This window comes from Trifolium pratense, linkage group LG4 (assembly GCF_020283565.1).
Source record: "Trifolium pratense cultivar HEN17-A07 linkage group LG4, ARS_RC_1.1, whole genome shotgun sequence".
Lineage (NCBI taxonomy): Eukaryota > Viridiplantae > Streptophyta > Magnoliopsida > Fabales > Fabaceae > Trifolium > Trifolium pratense.
This window is the reverse complement of record NC_060062.1, coordinates 32,772,981-32,795,043: the sequence shown is the minus strand read 5'-3', so window position 1 is coordinate 32,795,043 and position 22,063 is coordinate 32,772,981. Positions and strand designations below refer to the sequence as shown.

The 22,063-nt window shown below is 33.4% G+C and overlaps 2 protein-coding genes and 1 long non-coding RNA gene across 4 annotated transcripts; 2 read left to right on the top strand and 1 right to left on the bottom strand.

The window, feature by feature from the left end:
• The first annotated feature begins 2,464 nt into the window (after positions 1-2,464).
• On the top strand, positions 2,465-5,575 carry LOC123923144 (serine/threonine-protein kinase Nek1-like). Its single transcript, XM_045975809.1, has 9 exons — positions 2,465-2,866; positions 2,944-3,110; positions 4,054-4,100; positions 4,213-4,258; positions 4,373-4,453; positions 4,555-4,597; positions 4,674-4,723; positions 4,810-4,891; positions 5,190-5,575. Exons 1-9 carry the CDS (start codon positions 2,665-2,667, stop codon positions 5,192-5,194), a joined length of 723 nt encoding a protein of 240 aa, XP_045831765.1. The 5' UTR covers positions 2,465-2,664; the 3' UTR covers positions 5,195-5,575.
• Positions 5,576-8,333: 2,758 nt separating this feature from the next.
• On the top strand, positions 8,334-9,277 carry LOC123923147. Its single transcript, XR_006814285.1, has 2 exons — positions 8,334-8,951; positions 9,095-9,277. It is a non-coding gene; the product is annotated as an uncharacterized LOC123923147 (long non-coding RNA).
• A 6,876-nt stretch (positions 9,278-16,153) lies between these two features.
• Positions 16,154-18,732, bottom strand: LOC123923141 (cytochrome P450 71A1-like). Of its 2 annotated transcripts, XM_045975803.1 has the most exons (3): positions 18,189-18,732; positions 17,764-18,005; positions 16,201-17,039 (listed from the first exon to the last, which is right to left on the bottom strand). In XM_045975803.1, the coding sequence occupies exons 1-3, from the start codon at positions 18,688-18,690 to the stop codon at positions 16,425-16,427; spliced, it is 1,359 nt and encodes a 452-aa protein (XP_045831759.1). In that variant the 5' UTR covers positions 18,691-18,732; the 3' UTR covers positions 16,201-16,424. The 2 variants fall into 2 exon arrangements, with proteins under 2 accessions (XP_045831758.1, XP_045831759.1); XM_045975802.1 differs by having other exon boundaries at positions 16,154-17,039; positions 17,764-18,732.
• Between the last annotated feature and the right edge of the window lie 3,331 nt (positions 18,733-22,063).

Below are 22,063 nucleotides of genomic sequence, written 5' to 3'. Positions count from 1 at the left end.
CTATTTCTATCTAATTCCAACACTTTTTGTAGGAAAATTTGGATTTAATGAAATTTGGAATGAAGAAATCAAGATTTTGAGTATGAGTTGTTGGCTAAGCGATGTCAAAGCGACAGACAAAGCGACGCAAACTGTCAGAAAATGCAGAAAAATCAGTGTCGTCGCTGAGCGAGGGATAGCGAGTCAAGTCAGTGGCAGGATGAGCTGTAGCAAGAGATAGCGAGGGATAGCGAGAGGGCGTCGCTGAGCGAGCTGTAGCGAGAGCCAGCGAAGCTGTGGCGGTTAAAGAGTACTTCAGGGCGAAGAAAACCTCTGTCGCTAAGCGAAGATCCACTTTTCTGTCACTTATAAAAGGTCATCAGACTTCATTTTTTCATATCCCATTCACTTTCAACCACTCAAAAACACGTCCAGAAGCAGAGAGAGACTCCAGGAGCCAGAATCAAAGAGATTTGAGGGTGGATCTACAACTCTTGTTGGGAAATTATCATTGATGTGTGTTCATCTCTCTTTTCTTCTTATCTTTTATAAAACTATCATGAAAATGAATAGCTAATCTCTCTTTTGTTGGGACTAGATGTAATTTACTCTATTAATATGTATTTATCTTGATCATGGTGTTTTGTATTTATCTTCTATATATGTATTTACCTTGTGAGTCCTATTAATGTTGATATTATCTTTGATTTCAATGTTTTATCTTTAGATTTGAATTGTTATAGACATATACCTTTTGAATCTAAGAACCATGATTATATCTATTGAGCTCTAAATTCTAGAGATAGATTTAGGTTTAATATTCACTCAAAGTATTGGATCTTAATGCTATTATATTGATTGATCATCCGAGACATCAGAGGTTAATAGGTATAATAGACATCTCGGCGTTATCTGGACACGGAAACGTACGACGAACAATAAGTGATAATATTGGTAGATGACTAAAATCTATATAACTGATTAGGGAAATACAAATGAATGAGTTAATGAAATCTAATCCCAGCAAACTTATCTCTTTGTGATTTCGATCATTTCTTCACCATCACCATATTTTCGTACTTTGTCACAAAAAAACACTTTCAATCACTTTACTTAAAGTTATATTAATAGTTGAACGACATCGATATCACATCAGTCCCTGTGGAGACGATAAAAATACTTACTTTTGTACTTCAACATTTATCGATTTATTTTTAGGAAAAATATAGATAACGGGCACATATGCATGTGTAATTTTTTTTTAATGCACGTGTGTATGTGTACTTAGGTACCTATAGATTATAGATACATACACTACAAAAAAAATTGAATTTTGCGACGGTTCTAGAGGCTATTAGCGGCGGTTATGAACCGCCGCAACACCACATCGCGACGGTTGTCCAATGGCTGCAAATCCTGGCGTCGTCACCTTATATTGCGACAATTTTGTCAACTGCCACACAAACCGTCGTAAACAATTTTGCGTCGGTTAAAACCGTCGTCATACGCAAAAACAGAGCTGCAATTTTTGAACTATTTCGCGGAGGTTTTGAACTACCGTCCCTCTATATATCTCTCTAGCGGCGGTTGGAAACCGTCGCAATATATATCTTTTTTATAAAAAAAAATTCTGGCCTCTTTTTCATGCAATTATTTGTTCTTTTCCTTTTTTTTTTTTTTGGAATTTCCTTCTTTTTTTACCTCATAATGTAATTCAAATCTTCCCAAAATATTAACATAATTGTGAAAGTATTAAAAATTGGCATAGCCACAAACACAATTGATTGAGAGTAAAATGCAACAATGTGAATAAGATTAGTCGTCAAGGCTTTGATCTCATCCAGAATCAGTTACTCTATAATGGAAATAATTATATAATTGCAAAATGTGATACTGTCTCCAGGAACATGCTTATTGACATACTTGAGAAGTTTGATCTCATCAAGGCCATCAAAGAAATCCTTGTTGTTCTTTATAATTTTAATACAAACATCAACACCTGTGTGCAGATCATGAGCTTGCATAGCTTTATTAAATGCAGCAGATCCCAGATACTAAGTGACATGATAATAGTCGGCTATTACAAAATTTAAACAACTTGGAAATTCTTGTCCTCCTTAAATCCAGTTCTGTACAACAAAACATGGTTTTAGATAGCATTTTGAGGCCAAATTTATAAGATCTGTCATGATATCACTAGTAGAAAAATGACTTTTGGTTTAGAGATACCACTACTGGTATGTGAATACCAGTAGTGAAATACATTTGACTAAAGGATTCCACTACTGATATTTTAATACCGGTAGTGAAAAGTTCATAGACAAGGGATTTCACTACTGGCTTTCTTAAATCAGTAGTGAAAAGTAGACAGGGTGGCAATGTTGTAATTACATCAAAATTTGTTTTAATTGTATTTCACTACCGATCTAGGATTCACCCGTAGTGGAATCCCTATTAGTGTTATTAATTTATTCATTCTCATTCTTCATTCATCCCTTACGCGAAGCCAAAAACGAGAACGCGTATCTTCATTCCCAAATCGCCAAATCCCTAAAAATCCCAATTTCCATTGAATCGCCATCTTCATTGAATCCAATCATTCCCAATTTCTTCAATCATTCTCCAATCTCTTCGTTTTCATTCGTTTTGATTCGGTTTCATTCTCCAAACCCTAGATCTAAAGCAATGGAAAAGGGCGGTGAGGCGACGATAGATCTAAAGCGAGACGGCATTGAGGATCTGAGCGGCCGTGTTCATCTACTTCCCTGCTGTATCAAGCACGACGGTCCCACCGAAGTTTCTCACTATTTCAAACCTAAACCCACCGGCGTCGTCGGAGAAGGTTACTCGAAGGTTACTACTCTTCCTCTTCCTCCTAACTACTCTGGTTCGTATCTCATTTTTCTCACTTTCTTTTAAAGTCTTCTTTCTGAATATGATTGTGATGATTGCTATGTTATGTAGGTTTTGTTCTGGGAAAGAAAAATTCGTCTAAAAAATCCGGTGAAAGCTCTGATTCTTGGGAGACTAGTGCTACGTTTAATGATATTACGTATTGGAACCATGACTATGTTCCTTCTCAGAATGATGATTTCTTCCGTTCTTTCCATTGGATTACTGTTGCTAAAGCTGTAAGTTCTTTCTCACTTTATGGCTTACTGCGCATGAATCTGTCTAAGATGAATATATCATGAACTAATCACACTATCAACTAGAATTATATGTAGGGTCTGATTGAATTGACTTGTTTTAGCTTATCTACTTGTATGAACACTTGTGATACCGTTTGAGTGAGCTAATCGAAACAACTAAATATCATAACTTATTTTCAGCTTATTTTCATAGGCTCTCTAAGATAACTTATGAAAACAGTTTATAACTTTGAAAATAGTTTGACTTTATTTTGTCTTTTGTTATCGAAATAGTTTATGCATAAGTACTTATATGAAAGTGCTTACTTATAGGCTTATAGCATAAGCGGTTAATTGAGTGGTTTATCCAAACAGGGCCTTAATGCTTGCCTAAATCTTGTTGAGTTGTAACTTTATTTGTTACCCTTATGTTAATGTTGGGAGGATGTCATATTGTAAACAAGAAGCGGTTTCTATATTTCTCAGTTTATCATATTCTGGATTGAAGGGTGCTTTACTGTTGGTTACCTTGGGCAGTTTCTTCTAAAATATAGCAAATTGGAAAAGGTGCTTTTGGTTCTGCACTTCTTGTGAGACATAAACATGAGAAGAAAAAGTGAGAATGGAGCCTACCTTACCTTTTGTTCTTCTTCCTTAAATTACGATGTATGATATCATGTATATCATTATTAGTATTGCTTTTTTTAATTTATGTGTTTTGATTATGTAGATATGTGAGAATGGAGCCTACCTTACCTTTTGTTCTTTCTTATTGTTTACATGTCTTCCATCTTTTGGTTAATTATAAGAATAAGAATGGCTTCTACTATAAGCTTGCTGAAACAAGCTTCAATTGTAAGATTGGCTGGAAGGTCTTTCTTTTTTTAATCATAAAAACTTTTGAGATGTTTCAAGTATTGATCTTTGGCTTCTTCCTTCTCATGGTTGCTATGTCTGCATTATTATAGGTTATTGTGAGGGTGGAGATATGTAAGTCTATTTTCTCTGCCTTCTAATGTGGTGCATTTTATAGTTCGATTTTCTTTCAGCTTTTGTAAATTGGAGTTTGAAAATATTTGAAATACATTATTATGTAACCCAGGGCGGAAGCTATAAAGAAGACTAACGGTGTTCTGTTTCCGGAGGAGGTTATTTTTTTTTCTTTTCTTTTTTCTCATTGCTGATATTTTAATTCTTGACAAGAATAAGGATATCATTTGAATTATTGCATTTAAATTCTGAAAAGGAAAATTTGTTTTCAGAAACTTTGCAGATGGCTCGTTCAACTTCTAATGGCACTTGACTACCTGCACATGAATCACATTCTTCATCGTGATGTCAAGGTTCGTCATAGATTTATCTTTGTACACAGAAGGGGTATTTCTTTTTCCAACTAAATCTTATTAAGCTATATACTAATGAGAAAATCACATGATTCCATCATTGTTCAAATATCTTCTTGACGAAAGATCGTGACATACGTCTCGGTAAGTTATTCTATGGTTCTTTAAGTAAGGTATAGATCATTGAAATTTTGCTTACAAGTGATCAATGATGAAGCAGGTGATTTTGGACTTGCCAAAATGTTGACTTCTGATGATCTTGCTTCCTCTGTAAGAAATGTGTAATGCGTGAATGAATCTACCTTCCTGATATTGATTACATTTAATCATCAATTAATCATTTTCTTGTAATGTAGGTTGTGGGAACTCCTAGCTACATGTGCCCTGAGCTCCTTGCTGATATACCTTATGGTTCTAAATCAGATATTTGGTCCTTGGGTTAGTACTTGTGTTATGATGATTTGTTCTCCATAAACTATCTATTAGTATTGGTTTATTGATTTTCTTCTTGTTTCTTCTTGTTAATGATTTTCTTGTTCATGAAGTAGAAATTGTATTATTGCATTGTAGTTATAAGTATTAATTTTGATTCTTTTCTTGTTAATGATTTTCTGAGCCCATACTAATTTTTGCGGTTTGTACATCTTTCATTTTCCTATGATCTATAGATTATCACTTAATTGTTCAATTTGCTAATAACATGTAAGTGATTATTTGATATTACTGCTTTGTGTAGCTTGATATTCTGATGGGAAAGGCTAGGAGTGCTGACCAGAGTCCTGATGCTTCAACTTCAACAGAGGAGTAGAACACTAAGAGGAGGAGAAGGATGATGAAACTCTGCTGCTTGTAGAGTATGAAACTCTGCTACTTGTGGAGTATGAAACTCTGCTAGCTTCCTGTTGTTTTCATTGGTGGTAAATTAGTTGGTTTTATGGATAGAGTTTTGGCTTTTCATATTAATGGGTTGTCTGCTTGGAATTAGACTTGGAATTAATTAGTGATAATGTTAAGTATTGACTTTTAATGTGTTGAATGTAACTTTGTTAGCTTGTTAATTAGGAATTGACAATGACTTGTGGAAAATAATATTCGGAATTATGTCAATTTTCTTGTGCGTTATTAGCTACTAGTAATTTTGTTGTGCGTTATTAGCTACCAGTGACTTGAAATTATGTTGTATAATTTCTGCGCCGGAAAAGTGTAGACGATATAATTAATGCACAGGAAGCTACAAAAAAACGAAAAAAATAAAATAAAATAAAACTAACATACCACTACTGATATTTATAATAAATAGACGTGAAAACTAAGCATACCACTACGGGTAAAGGTAATGACCCGTAGTGGAATCCCCATTTCTTTAAAAAAAAACTGGAAACCATACATACCACTACGGATATGTGTAAATACCCGTAGTGGAATCCCCATGATTTATATTAAAAAAAATTGAAACCATACATACCACTACTGGTATTCATTATAACCGACGTGGAATCCCATACATACCACTACGGGTAATTGGAAAAACCGACGTGGAAAGTCCATAATTTTAAATAATAATTAAAGAAGAAATTTACATACCACGACGGGTATTAAAAGACCCGACGTGGAAAGTACATACTTACAACGACGCCTGCATTTACTACTGGCCACGGCCAGTAGTGGAAAGTCCCTTTGGCCAGTAGTGGAAACCCCTTTCTGCACTAGTGTATATACCTTATACATAAAATAATACAGCAAGTTTCACTCTGCTAATACCAGTCATAAACAAAAAGGGTCATTCAATTTCAAACTAAATTTAACTATTGATATAATGATTAAGGGATTTACATGCCAATGTTATAGTGCTACGTTTGTGCATTGTCATCATTGGGCAAACATTTGCCAACCTTTAGAAGAAAGAGTTCCAACCAACAAATTAAAATTTATAAGAGAATAAATAGAGTTACTCTCAAACTAATAATTCTTATAATCAACCCATAAATCACACAAGAACTACATTGCCTCTTAGCCTAGCAAGAAACAAATAAGCAAAAAAAACACAAAAACAGGCCCAAACAACTCAAATGCTAAACATCCCCTCTAAAATCTAGCTATATAACATGTCACATGACAAAATCCATGTACATGTTCAATCAATAGTTTTCATATCTAAAGTCTTGTTACTTTGTTTTCATATCTAAAGTGTTTTGTTCAATCAATAGTTATAAAAAACAAAATATAATAGAATCTGCAATATTAACCATTGGAATCTTTTCTTAATAAAAAACACCTTCCTCTTCAAATTGAACATATATGGTTATATATTTATATCAATGAGGTATTCCACATATATGATGAGAGCAATATTTGTTCAATTTGGAGATTTGGCTCTGGAAATCCAACACTTATTAAATTTCTGACTACATTAAAGAAAAAGAAACATGACAAGAAAACACAAAGTGGCATATGTATGTGTGTGAAAATTCCTTTCGATTATGAAAAGGAAAACCAATGCTATATATATTTGTCTATTCTTCTTTATCAATCAAACATCAAAACTGCAGTTAATTGAAGCCCTTCTTAACAAATAAGTAGGACCATGGAATAATAGGCATAAATGAGCAAGTCATAAGTTCTTAAAATAAGAATATATAAGAGAAAAACAGCCCTGAAGAGACAAATAGCAATAACATGAGGAATACATTAGAGAAGAATCAAACCTGGTAGAAGAGAAGAATCAAATTTGACCAACGGTTTTCCAATGTTGCGTATAGTTAGCGAAAATATATATACTATCACAACGGTTTACGAACTCCATTGCCTTTGACACTCTATGAGAACGGTTTTTTTACATCCCAAAATTAAGGCGTTGCTGTAGGCCTAAAATGTTGTAGTGTAGATAATTGGAAAAGGAATTTAAGGCCTATTTACTGCGATACTGAGAAGCTCGGTACTAACGGAATTAATCATTTTATTCTTTTAGATGATGCTAATGGAATATTGTCAAATATTAGCTCTGTTCATATAAGAAGCTTGAAATACCTAATTCTTTATACTCAATCAAAAAATACAACAAAAAGTGTATAAATTTCAAATACCTAATTCTCATAAATTTTAAATGCCTAATTCTTCATACTCAATCAAAACATATAACAAATGAATAGATAACTTTCATATACCTAATTACCAATTTATTAATCTACCATATGATGAAAAAATTGGAACAATAAGTAAAAAATTCAACAGTAACGAAGTGAGAAACTGAACCTGAAGTTGATTTTGAAGGTTAATTGAAGAATTTGAGGAGAATTTGAAGCTTACTTTGAACAAACGAGTTGTTTGAATCTGAAGCTTAGATTGAAACGAACGAATTCGAATCTTAATCTTAGGGTGAAGACGAAGATTGAATAACTTAGGGTAAGAAGAAGGTTGAATCTGAAGGAAGATCAAACGAAGATCGAACGAAAAATCTGAATCTTGTGCTTTCGTTACTCACACGCGAGTTTGAATCTGAAGATTGAACGAGTAATTTGAACAGTTTTAGGTGAAAACGAAGAACTTGTGATTGTGATTGCACTAGTAGAAAAATGACTTTTGGATAAGGGATTCCACTACTGGTATGTGAATACCAGTAGTGAAACACATTTGACCAAAGGATTCCACTACTGATATTTGAATACCAGTAGTGAAAAGTTCATAGACAAGGGATTTCACTACTGGTTTTCTTAAATCAGTAGTGAAAAGTAGACACGGTGGTAATGTTGTAATTACGTTGAAATTTGTTTTAATCGGATTTCACTACTGATGTGGTTTTCCACGGTAGTTAAATCTCTTAACTTAGAATTATGCTATGTTCTTTTCATTCAATTCATTCATACACATGCGTTCGTTTTCATCCAAACGCAGTGACTTCGCGAAACGCAGTGACTTCGTCTTCTTCGTCTTTGTCCCACAAATCCCAAATTGTGTGACTTCGAAATCCCAAATCATGGCATAAAACTCTTTGAAATCCCTAAATCCCAAATCCCTAAATCCCAAATCACAGCAAACACATAAAATTCTTCTCTTTGAAACCCTAAATCCCTAAATCCCTAAATCGTCTTCTTCGATCTCTTTGAAACCCCTAAATCATACCGTAGCTAATCGTACACCTCAAGGCCAGCGTCAATCCGTTCAGCACGAAGGTTTAATCAATTCCATATTATTCCTTCAATTTCGCAATCTTAGGGTTTCATATTCGAACTAATTATCGGTTTCGGAATTTGAATTATGCGAATCACGCGTTTGTGATTTTTTCGATTTTAATTTCTCTTTGTTTATTTTCTGTTACTTATAGTATGTTCTTGCTGTTGCTGCTGCATAAGTTTCTGGTTTTTGTGCTTCTCACTATGTTTCTGGTTGCTTCACAGTTCTGTTTCTGAAGTCTGAATGCGAACCCTCTGCGAGACCACCGTGAGGCAACGCGAAAGTTGTTTGCTACCACAGCATCACTATCTTCAATCAATGGCTCCAGGTGCAGTGGGAGATGTGGTTCCAGACGGAGCTTAATTTTGTTGCCCTTATTTATTGTCATTTCTGTGTGTGCTATAGGTCTGGGGTTTTTGATGATTGAGTCCATTCGTTTTTTTAAGTATCCTAATAGTTATGTTTTTCTAGGTAACCGAATAAGAAGAGTCAAGAAGATGGTAGCACTAATTAAGGATTATGAAGCAACATCAATAACTAGGAAATGTTTAGATATTTTAAGAACTTATTTTGCCATAATGTTTTGTATGTTTAACCACTATACTAATGTTTATGTTTTAGTTTTTCAATGTTTGAACTACATTGATTTTTTTTTCGTTGGGAACTTCAAGTACTTTAATTAATTTTTTGATGTATGGATGTTATCACTACTGAATGAATTATATAAATGAGATTAAGTTATTTATATTTATATATTTGTGCATTTTAATTTCTTTACTCTTGTATGAATATGTATTTGTTATTTAATAAGCCACTAAAATGTTTTAAATTATTATATTTTTTAAAAAAAAAAAACAGTTTGCGAAGGTTTTGAAACCGTTGCAAGTTCTGCTATTAAATTCAGTCTTACGTGGAAAAAAAACATTGCGACAGTTTGAAACTGTTGTAACGACGGTTTTCAAAACTGTTGCAAAGTTCTCTTGCGACACACAAATCAGCAACGGTTCGCTAACTGTCGCAGATGTACAATTACGACAGTTTCAACCGTTGCAAATTGCAATTTCGACTGTCGCAAAGTACCTTTTTTCTTGTAGTGACAAGACTATACCGTATCTATCTAGCTTGAAAAATCCATAACAAAATAACAAATCCTATTTACCACTCAAGTCAACGTCATGAGAGGAGCTGTGTTATTTAAACACAAATTTGATTGACACGTATTTGACATCGTATTAATACAAGAGGGAATAAGTGCGCACGCAAATCTATAAAGTACATTATATTATTTAAAAAATAAAAAGGTGTATATTTGTCTAGTTTGTTTCTAAAAATTGTGTTTATATATCATTTCTAATTAGTGCCGTATCCACCTAGGTTTAGCAGCATAACACAAAAATTCGTTTCCAACTCTAATAAATCCTATAAGGGCCGGCACCAGCTTCCTCGGCACACACCTGATGATGGAGAACTTATCGCCTGTTGATAGGATCAGCGATTTACCTGATGAGTTACTCTGTCACGTACTCTCTTTTCTTCCAACCAAACTTGCTTTTACTACCATGGCTCGGTTCATTCTGTAGACTTAGACACCTTCCTTCGCTTTTGTGGCTTTGTAGATACAGTCTTGCTTTCCACCCAACTCATCAAAACGTTTCAGAGGCATTCTTGTATGTCAGAACTTAATCCATCTTGATTTATCCTTTAGTGAATTTCATCACCGGGACAATGTAGTTGAAGTGCTTCACAGTTGCCCCAAGCTTCAAATTCTTTCTTTCAATAAGGTTTCTTCTGTTTGTGGGTTGTTTTGGTTCGTTCTTTTCTTCGCGTGTGTTTCATATATCTTATTTTGGTCTCCCTGTTTTGCAGTTAACTTACTTGTTAAGAATATAGATCCTTAGTTAATCAACTAGAGTTAGTTGATAGGTTACCAAGTTGGTTAGAAGATTATAAAGTTAGTTAGGGAGTTAGTTACTCCAAGTAGCTCTTTAAATAAATCACTCTATTGTACATTTTACTCATTCTTTTATCAATCTACATTCATTCAATATGAATTCTTATGGGTATTTTCCTCATGAATACTCTTATGCATTCTATCTTGCTGACATCTATGATCTTTATCCCTTCGATTCCATGATTCATAACATGGTATCAGAGCGATACCCGAGGGATGAAGACGAAGATTGCGCTTCCGCTTACGATTCTGAAAGTTGTGAAGAAGATGAATCCGTCGATGTTGAAATTCTCAACACTTCTACTCAAAATTTGGAGTCTTCAACTTCACAAAATTCAATTCTTTTTGGCAGCTTCGCAAGTCCAATTATTCCGGTTTCTATTCCTTCAATTACACCAGATTTTGATGGATGCTCCATCATGATTGGGGAGATACGTTGTTTTCTTGGTGATTCTTGCTGTGATGTCGATCACTTGATCACCGTTTCGGAAGAAGACAAGCATTCGAAGGATTTCGAAACTGAGTTGGTACTTTCTGCAGTCGGCCAGAAATTGCAGAATCAATCCGGTGTACAAGCGTTCTCTTCTCCAATCAAGGTCGAGCGTCAACACGACGGAAACGTCCGATTCTCGCAAGATCACGATCTGAACGGCAAGAAAGGTGAACTACTTTCTGATTTGCTACTGCCTTCGAAGAGCATCACTTTCTTTTTTCCCTATCGTGTTTTATGCATCACTGTTTTTGATCCCGGTGGAACTATGGCAATGATTTACAGTTCTGTTACGCTCTCTTTTCTGTCAAAGTTCATTTCGATATATTTCACTTTTTGTGTTTTCGTCTTCGATCCCGGCGGCAATCACCATGATTTCCGTTCGCCGTTGATTTTGCGGTATAAGGGAATTTTAGATAGAGCCGACACAATATTCTTGCTATTTGAGTTGATTCATGGTGAGGTTGTTCTTGGAAATAAGATCAAGATTCAACTGAGATTGATAGAGCATGGGAAGAAGATGACGGAGAATTATAGCTTCGAGAATCCAGAAGCATTATTCTCTTTTGAATCAATTTTCTGTGGTGCTTTACTCAACAATTACGGTGCCATAGGTTGTCATACACTGCTACTGTGTTGTTTCAAGTTTTGGATAAATGCATCATACATCAGCAACAAGTTAATTAGTGCTTCCCCTACTGAATTTTACTAAATGAATATTGATCTCATAGAGGCTCAATTCAATGGATTTTGTGTTGATTTACTAGAAGCTTATACTTCTGATGTTCTTGTCATTTTATGTTTGGGCTTTGTATTCCAAAATCCAAACTCATACCAAGAATTCTCTTACTATGAGTTTGAGGGAGGCTATTACAATATAGAAGTTTTGGTTCTGCAACATTGTTCAAGCTTGTTTGATGGTTAGTTGGTTATGGCTTCACGTACATCAAATCCTCTTGGTATATGTTAGTTTGTGCTCCATGTTACCTGTCCATTCTTGCTGATCAACTTGGGTTTCATTCCATTTAGTTAGTGAGTGAATACATATTTGTTGGAGAAATTGTTTTGGGATTTGGTTGCATAGAAAATTACACTATGGAATGTTGAATGTATGCTGTAACTGTTGCTGGTTTGATTTGGCTGTGGATCTTAGCTTTATCCTCTTTCTCAGTTTCATATTAGTGGTTTATTGCCATGTTTTATGCCTATCTGCTTAAGGCACAATACTATTTGGTCTTCTGATATTCATTCTAGTCGATCCATTTCTCCTACATACTGATGATTGATTGTCGGTATTTGATACATACTACACCATACAAAGTTTTGAGCTAGTGTTAGAGCATGGGCAAAGGACTGGTTTGAATATTCTTTGAATATGGTTGTATCAGCTTATTGGAGTTATAAGACTGCTCCTTTTGAGTTGCCTAGCATCTGTCAGCATTGATGGTCATGAAAGAGATTCTTACAAAAGCCTTATGTGGATTTTGCTAAAGGAGCAGCTTTTTGGACTTGAAGTTGGTTGACCTGGTTGGTTCATCATGATGTTTGCAGCAATGCAATTTTAGATTGCAATTTTCACACAAACTTGGAGAATAATTGTAATTCAAACTCAAATTGGTAAATTTTCCAATGTTGAGTTTGAGGGAGGCTGTTAAGAATATAGATCCTTAGTTAATCAACTAGAGTTAGTTGGTAGGTTACCAAGTTGGTTAGAAGATTATAAAGTTAGTTAGAGAGTTAGTTACTCCAAGTAGCTCTATAAATAAATCACTCTATTGTACATTTTACTCATTCTTTTATCAATCTACATTCATTCAATATGAATTCTTATGGGTATTTTCCTCATGAATACTCTTATATACTCTATCTTTCTGACATCTATGATCTTTATCCCTTCGATTCCATGATTCATAACATTACTCAAATTGGAAAGACCCAAATTCTGTTCCTAGTTGCATTTCTTCTCACCTCAAATCATGTACGATAAACTATAACCAAATGGTAGATGAACTTCAATTTGCAACATATATTTTACGGAATGCGCCACTTTTAGAAGTCATGGAGATCGTCACGGATATATTTGGTGCTTTGAGAAATCGGGATGCTTTAAAAGAATTAACCCTTTGTCCAAGGATTTCTCCCAACTGTAAGCTTTTAATTAGCTGAATTTTCATTGTGGTGGAAGAACTATGCACTTTATATTTTATTTTTGGATGAATATATTATTATATATCTTACTCTAAACTATTTTTTAGAAATTGCAAATTTCTCCCTTCCCTACAAGAAAATTTCATTTAGCTACTTGTACTGATAAATTTAGTAGATACTCTAATGCAAAATCCTTATTTTAGTGTAGGAAATTTTATTGAACAGTTTGTCAGGTTTACTTTTCTCTAAACTTATTGCATACTTCCTCTGCTTTGGAGAAGTTATAGAACAATTGTATATGTTGTTGAGTTTGATAGAAGTCATATTTCAATTGTATATGTTGTAGATTCATAAGAGAGCTTGTTTAAGAGCAAAAAAGTCTGAATCAAATCAATTCAGATATTTGGTATGACTGTATGAGAGGATGCATTATAGAGGCAATTCACCACTTTCACTTTTATTTCCTTTAGCTAACATCCATATTAAAATAGTTCCATCATTCAAAGGTCATTGCAACTTTTATATATTCCATATTTTACACAAGGATAAAACAAACACTCCAAACCTGCAAAAAGAAAAACTAGAAACAGATAAAATCTTAGAGCAAGGGTTGGACTTGTGGTGTTGGCTTGGGTCTTGGAGTATGCAACTCTCAAGGTCTCAGGTTCGATTCCCTTTTGTGCAAAATTCGGCGGGCTAGTTCATACAGAGCAAAAACCTCTAGCTTTAAATGGGTCCCCCACATGTGGGTGGTAGGATTGGTCCCCTCGAATTTATCGGTCCTAATACCGAATACTGAGTTTTTAAAAAAAACAAAATCTGATAAAATCTTAGTTTACACTACAACATGCCACTCAGTTTTTCATTCTCGTCTATTATTGCTTTTAAGGGACATAATAGCTTCCATAAGACATATATCTAATTTCTTCCGGTCAATGATTGTTGCATTCACTTGTTCAAAAAAAATAATTGATTCTTGTATTCACTTGTTCAAGAAAAATGATTCTTGCATTCAATGGGTGCACTTTGTGGAAGTGTTATTGGACACTTATTCAGAAAAGTTCGGAAAAACATCGGGTCAAAAGCTCTAGGATAACAAGAGAGAGACGTCATATATCTCCACTCAAAACCGTAACGTTTTAGGTTAATATGGGTCATCTCCTTTGATAAATACAAAAATTTCCATTCATACTCGATGTAGGATTTAATTACTCACACTTGAAACCAACAATCCCCTCCCCCAGTGTGAGTTTCCACATCCTAGATTTGATCCAATAAATAGGATTCACTCCTAGTTACCCCCACCAATCCGAACCATGGAAAAGATTTAAATTTGTTGTTTTTCGCCCAAACCCTAAAATCCACGCCTAGGCACCACTTTATTACACGAGGCGCCCCGATTACTAATGTCAGCCATGCTGAGGTACTATATTGTTACGAAATTTTGGTTTATTTAAGCAAAAAAGTCATGTTTTGCTAGGGTTATGAGAATTTTAATTGAAATTGAGAGAAACACTATGCTAAGCTTTGAGAGAAGTTGTTGTTCAACAACAACAACAATCATTGGAGTTGAAGCTTTTCATCATCAATGTTTATGTGTAATTCTTTTACTTTTCTTTATTCTTTAACTACAAGAAAATACGGGATTAGCTACAACTGCTTTTGTAACTAATTCGTAGCTAATCTCCACTAAAACAGGGTTAGCTACAGATTTGTTGTGAATTAGCTGTCTTATAGTTAAACACATTTTTTCCTCAACTCTTCTAACCCTAGCCGTCACCACTTTTTCTTTTTCTTCTTCTTAGTTTACCAAAGAGGGGTGATATCTTGACCTAAAATCACCCCTCCAAATTGTTTTTCTTTCTCGTTATATTAAATAAGTGTGATTTTCACATATTTGTTTGTTTTTGTGTATTTTGTTGTCCTGTCTTTGTGCGGTATTGTCCCGCCGTTGTGCGGTGTATTTTGTCATCCCATCTTTGTGCGGTGTTCATTTGTTTCGGGTTGAAGGATTAGTTTCGATCAAGTGCAAATTCATATTTCAATGTCAACTTTTGTGTCATCAACGCTACATATCTGGAAACATGGACATTCCAGACACTTCAATATAGTCATATTCATAGGCTTATGTAATTTGCTGTTAACATGGATGTTGTGAGTTTATTCGCAGATTCATCCTTTTTGTTTTTAGGAATTTGAATTTGTATTGCATCGATGTACTGTTTAAATTTGAATGAATGAATATCGTTTAATTTTAGTAAAAAAAAATATTTGCACACTTTTTGACCTCTTTATTTCCTTTTCAACTTTTGTCTTTGTTTTTTTTTTTATCAAATTTTTTTTACAAAATTCTCTAGTACACCCACCCTAATCTTAGTGAGTTGCTAATTTTAAAGGCAACTCCAAACTTAATGATTTGCGATGTGCATAAATCATTAGAAAAGAAATCTAAACTTCAAGAAAATCATTTTTTTTTCTTTTTCACAAAAACTTGGGAAAGATCACAAAAATACATTAGGCTCAAAAAGGCTTAGGGTATCAAACAATGTGCTTCGGTGTGTTATTCATAGCAACCGCGATGAATTAAAAGAACAAATTCAAGTTCTAGAGAATTAGCTAAGTTGTGGAACTCTCATGACACAAACAATGAAGTGTATATGGGCTCAAATACTCACGGCTAAGGCCGGGTTTTTTTTTTTTAAACAATAAGGCCGGATTATTAAGTGGTCAATATCGGAGGATGAGGAAGGAGTGGCAACTGAGTTTGGATTTCTATCTCTATTTAAATATCTAGATGCTCTTAACTAATTTATCAAAAAAATTATAATAAGTTTATTTATTTATAAAAATATATTTAAATATTTAAGTTTAATAAAAGGGATATATTTAACTAAAAATTTTAAATGTTAATTAAGTTTATTATTCATTAAATTTATTCAAATTTTTTACATGAATCAAACTAGAGTTTAATTTATATTTAGTGTTGATTTAAAATTATTTACACTTGCATTGAATCTCAATAAAATTAATAATTGCGAGAAACAAATACATCAAAGCGGCATAAAAAAAAGTGAATAAAAGGAAAAATTAAAATAAAATTGACCGGGTTGGTCCATTAACCCAACCATATAGGTCGGGCCAGACTTGTTAATTTGTAACCCAATAGTAGAACTTTGATGCAAGCAAGAACATAGTGTCAATAGTACAAAACACTATTGTTTCCTTTTCCTCGGAACAAGATAAAGATCAATTTTCTTATGCATAATGATCCCTGGTTTCACTTGTGTATCCAAAACTTGATCCTTATCAAAACCATTAGGCAATTTCCATTCAAAAGAGTGAACAAGATTAGCAAGTGAAAGTTCAACAGTGCGCACTCCCATTTTTATTCCTGGGCACATTCTTCTTCCACTTCCAAACGGAATCAACTCAAAACTATTCCCTTCAAAATCAACTGAACTCATAAAGAATCTTTCAGGATAAAACTCTTCAGGATCTTCCCAATTCTCAGGATCTCTTCCTATGGCCCATGCATTAACATACACTAGAGTTTTTGGTTTAATCTCATAGTCATCTATGTTACAGTTTTGTATAGTTTCCCTTGGCAATAATAATGGTGTCGGAGGGAATAATCTCAATGTCTCTTTGACCACTGATTTAAGATAAGGAAGCTTTTCAATATCATCTTCATTTATGAAATCTTTGTTTTCATATAAGTTTCTGATTTCCATTTGAACCTTGTTCATCACTCTAGGATTGTTCATCAATACTGTCATAGCCCAAACCACTGTTGCTGTACTTGTGTCGGTTCCTCCTATAAAGATGTTCTGCATAGATCAATGTGTTTATTTAACTGCATAAACTTAACTATTAATCAATATATTTATCATGCTTAACTAGTGTCCCGGAGGCACTGTTTAGCATGACCCTTATCTTATTTATTGAAGTAGCAGATGTAGACAGATGAATTGAAAAATTTCACATGATTTTTCTGACCTCAAATTTTCAATTTTTTTTTTGTTACAAGGGCCGAAGCCCAAATTATCTAATTGAGTAATATAACAATAATACAACATATATAAAACTTATTTCGATTATGTGTGGTGTAAATAATAAAGCTTTGTAACGACATTACGGTCCAAATGTGGATAACTACATGCAGTCACATTGCACACAATCCAAATCCATATAAAATAATTTTAGGCAGATAATTAATCATTTTGTGAGTCTAATTAATGTATAGCCATAGTCATTAAAATTGTAAAACATAATACTTCTGCAATTAATTACATGAATTATATTATTTTATAGTGGTTGGTTCCTTGCAGTCACTACATCTCATCACTGCATATGATATGAGGAGTAAATTACAAATTCCTCCATGAATTTACACTGAAATCTACTAATTAATCCGTACAATTTCATAGCTCTTTAATAGGTTTAGCAGAATTGACTAGTTTCTCACAAATGAACCAAAATTCAAATTTTTGTGGGAAAAAAAAAAAAACTAGAGGTCAAATGATTTTAATGAGACAAGAATGTGATTCATACCATAAGCAAAGCTTTGATGTGGTCAAGAGTGAGCTCAAAAGAAAGTGAGTGATCATTCATCATCTGCAATAATATATCAATAATATCAACTACTTCTTGTTCCTTGCTTTTAGGCCTTCCTAAATTATCCATATGATCATCGATGACTCGTTGGTATATCAAATCTAATTCCTTGAAAGTTTTATCAAGCCTCCAAAGAGTTCCTTTGATTCTATCAACCCAACCCAACAAAGGAAAATGATCTGAAAAGTAAAATTCAGTTAACAAAGCTTGAGTTTCATTAAGTAAAATTTTCAATCTACTTCTCCTTTGTTCACTTCCCAATTCAACTTCTTCCTCATAATCAAAAAAATATTTTTTTCCTAAAGCTATCTTACATATAAGTGTATTTGTGAAAGACATCATTGTTTCACTCAAGTTCACACCTTTTTCATCACCATCATATTGTGACAACTTTTGAATCAATTGGGCCACTTCATTTTCTCTAATGGATCTAAAAGAATGAACACGTTGAGTGCTAAAGAGATTAACAACACAATGTTTTTTCATTTCTTTCCAGTAAGGGCTATAAGGTGCAAAAGCCAAATCTAAGCAATTGTAAGACAATTTTCTTAGTCCTAGTAAAGATGGTCTACTTGAAAATTTAAGGTCATGGGTTTGCATTACTTCTTTGGCCATTTTTGATGAAGAAACAACTAAGGTTGGGATATAGCCAAGGTGCAAAGACATGATAGGACCATAGTGTTTGGAAAGTTGCCATAAGGAGTGATGTGGTAATGAAGGATCAATTTGGTGTAGATTTCCAATTATAGGTAGTGGTTTAGGACCTGGTGGTGGAATTGATGATGTTCTACTCTTTGTTTTGTGTATATGGATGATGAATAGAATAAAGATTGACAAGAGAGAAAGAAGCACGAGAAACCCCATGATGCAACCTTATCGCCTCTGTTTGGTTATTCTTTTTTGAGTGCTTTTAATTTGTGATTGTTAGGTATAAGTAGTCAAATCAATTAATTTTTGAATGAATTTTTTGAATGAATTTACTTTTCATTAAATTAAAATATTAAAAAACAGACTATTTTTAACTATAATTAGATTAAATATTTAAACGTATCTCTATCTCTATTATGTACACTAGCGGGTCAGGTAGGCGGGTATCTCTATCTCTATAATTAAGTTCATGTTGTAATAGTTAGATTAAATTCTTTGTCTAACTTATTGTGAGATTAAATTTTATCGTTTAAATCATATTTCTTTGATGACATTTATTTATTTATTTATTTGATAATACATTAATTTTGATTGTTTTTCAAGTCGTGTCAGACATAAACTAATGAATAACCACAAAATTATATTAATTATGTTGAAATTTGTCAATTAAAATAACCGTAGAAAGTAGAAACTAATATAAATAAACTTTTTTTATTACACGAAATTAACTTTTAATTCTTAATTTAGAGTTTTGATTCTAAACCCTTAAAGTAAGAAATGGATTGTTCTATTCTATTTATAGTTAGATAATTTCAGTATCCCAACATTTCACCTTAAATGAAAGATCAAATAGTAATCAACGAGCATATGAATCACCATCTGACAATTACTTTAACAATACTTTTCGTATCAAAATGTTGTACAATATCAAGGGTCGATGACATTTAATTTCTAACCAAAAAAAAAGTGGCAAAAAGTGAATGTGGGCAAGGTCAATAGAGAGATGAGATTTAACTTGAAATAGGGAACGTGAGCAAAGGAAGGTATGGAATTTGGGAGTTTTGGATTACTATGAAACAGGTTGAAACAAGAAGGTGAGAGAATGATGAGAAAAGCGATAATAATTTACACTGTATTTTTCAAGGTCACTGAATGTGGGAGTTTTAGATTACTATGAAACAGACTGAAACAAGAAGGTGAGAGAACGATGGGAAAAGCTATCTTAATTTACACTCTATTTTTCAAGGTCACTGAATGTGTCAGTTTTGGATTGCTATGAAACATGTTGAAATAAAAAGGTGACAGAACGATTTATCAAAAAATAAAATAAAAAGGTGACAGTACGATGGGAAAAATAATCTTAATTTACACTGTATTTCTCAAGGTCACTGAATGTGGGAGTTTTGGATTACTATGAAAGTAGTTTTTTTTTTTGTGGGTTAATAAATAGTAGTTGATTTATTGATTTAAAGAACATCATACTCTAACATTCGATACTTAAAATGAAACTTGAATTGTATCAGTCTCTTCTCCTACATTTCCATCATCAAAGAGCATTAATTGCCCGATACTTTTCCGATATGCATATCGGAAAAGTATCGGTTATATTTTTTTAAAAAAATAATATTAATTACCGATACTATTTTTGCTTGTTTTTCTGGTTCAGCATAGGGACTGGCCTTTTGATCCACTTTGTTATTAGGTACTGGCTTGTTTTTCTTGGTGACTTTTGTAATGTTTTCTGTTTCGTCCCTATTCCCCTTGGGATTGTACTGTACTCTTTGCCTCATTGTACATCTTGTACGATGCGGTGTATTTTAATCAAATTATTTGCTGATAAAAAAAAAATTTGCCGATACTTCTTCAATACGTGTATCAGAAAGTATCAAAACGAATATCAGTATCGAGTACGTATCGAACACGATACTTCGTCATTTTTGAAGTATTGGGGCTTCAGAGATTCTCACCACTCCTCCATATCTCTCTACCAGCCCTCTCTTTTCTCCACACCCCCATTCACCTTTATATTGGACCAATGGTTACACATGCAAATGGAATAAAACCAAAACAAGTCATTTGCTCCCCAATCTTCTTCTCTCTCTCACGAGATCATAACAACAACAACCATAATCTTCTAAGTTCATATATCCAATCTCCTCACATGCAAGAATCAGAAATTGGAATCCAAATTTGGAGCTTTTTTCCTCATGCAAGAACAACACCATGAGACACTGTTCATAATCAGTCAAGATATTAGTATATAATAATTTTTTAAATATTTTATTCTAAATAATTTTTGTAACACCCAAACCCATTATTTATATATTTCTACCTTTAGTAAAATCTTCCTTCACAATACGCGGCGGAAAATCAAAGTTTGTTATTATAAAAGTCATGGTTCGAGCATTACACTCTTCAATCAAAATAATACTAATGTAATTAAATTAGTAAAAACAGTGTTTATACAAAATAATCATTTATCAAAATGTATAGTTTTACAAATAAATATCGAAAGTCATAAAGACCCTATAGTCTAAATACAACCCTTTCCCGTGTCACAATCAGAGCAGAGCTTCACCGACGACTCGACATCGAATACCACAAAAACCTGTCAATCTGGACCCCCAACGGTCCAGCACATAACACATAAAAGAGAGTTAGACAACACTCAAAACATACAAGTGTAAGTAAATGGTACTTAAACACTTCTTCATAAAAACATGCATAATCATACATTATACATATACATCACCATCATTCATGCATATTCATATATCATGCATATACTTCATTTATCACATAATCAATCATCCCCAAAATACACCAAACATATAGTTTCACGTCGTTTCGGACAATACCAAAACATCCACAAATATCACATAACTCAGTTACAAATAGGAATATACATAAACTTCCTAATGTAATCTAACACCACAAATACATTGTTCAGATTATGGTCATGACGGACCCTGCGTTGTTCATTTTATAGTCATGACGGACTCTGCTCCTCACATACGGATTAACAATCAACATTTACCAAGTATGTGTCAAACATCATTTATCATAAAATGCACACATAATCCCTAATGCAATATAATGCTTCACATTCATGCTATGTCCTCCAGACACCACTAATGCATGTGGTACCATCGTCTTTATTAGAGTATCTCACCTCTAATATTCGTCTTTATCGAACAAATATAGTTCGATATCCGTCTTTATTGGACAAGCCAATATACAACAACAATTCATGAATGCATGTATATGTTTTTCATGAATTCACTCACAATCATTTTAATTAGCATTAAGCTCGTCATATATAAATGTGGAACACTATCCAACATTCCGTCTTTATTAAGATAACACTATACCTTAATATACGTCTTTATCGAATAACATAATTCGATATACTTCTTTATTAGAATAACATAATCCTAATATCCTTCTTTATTAAGTTGATTAACACCTTAATATACTTCTTTGACATTTAAATAAACATCATCATAATCATAATCAACAACAATTCATTATTCATCAACAAGCAATCAATCATGGTTACAAACACTTAATTGCATGTTAGGATACCTTA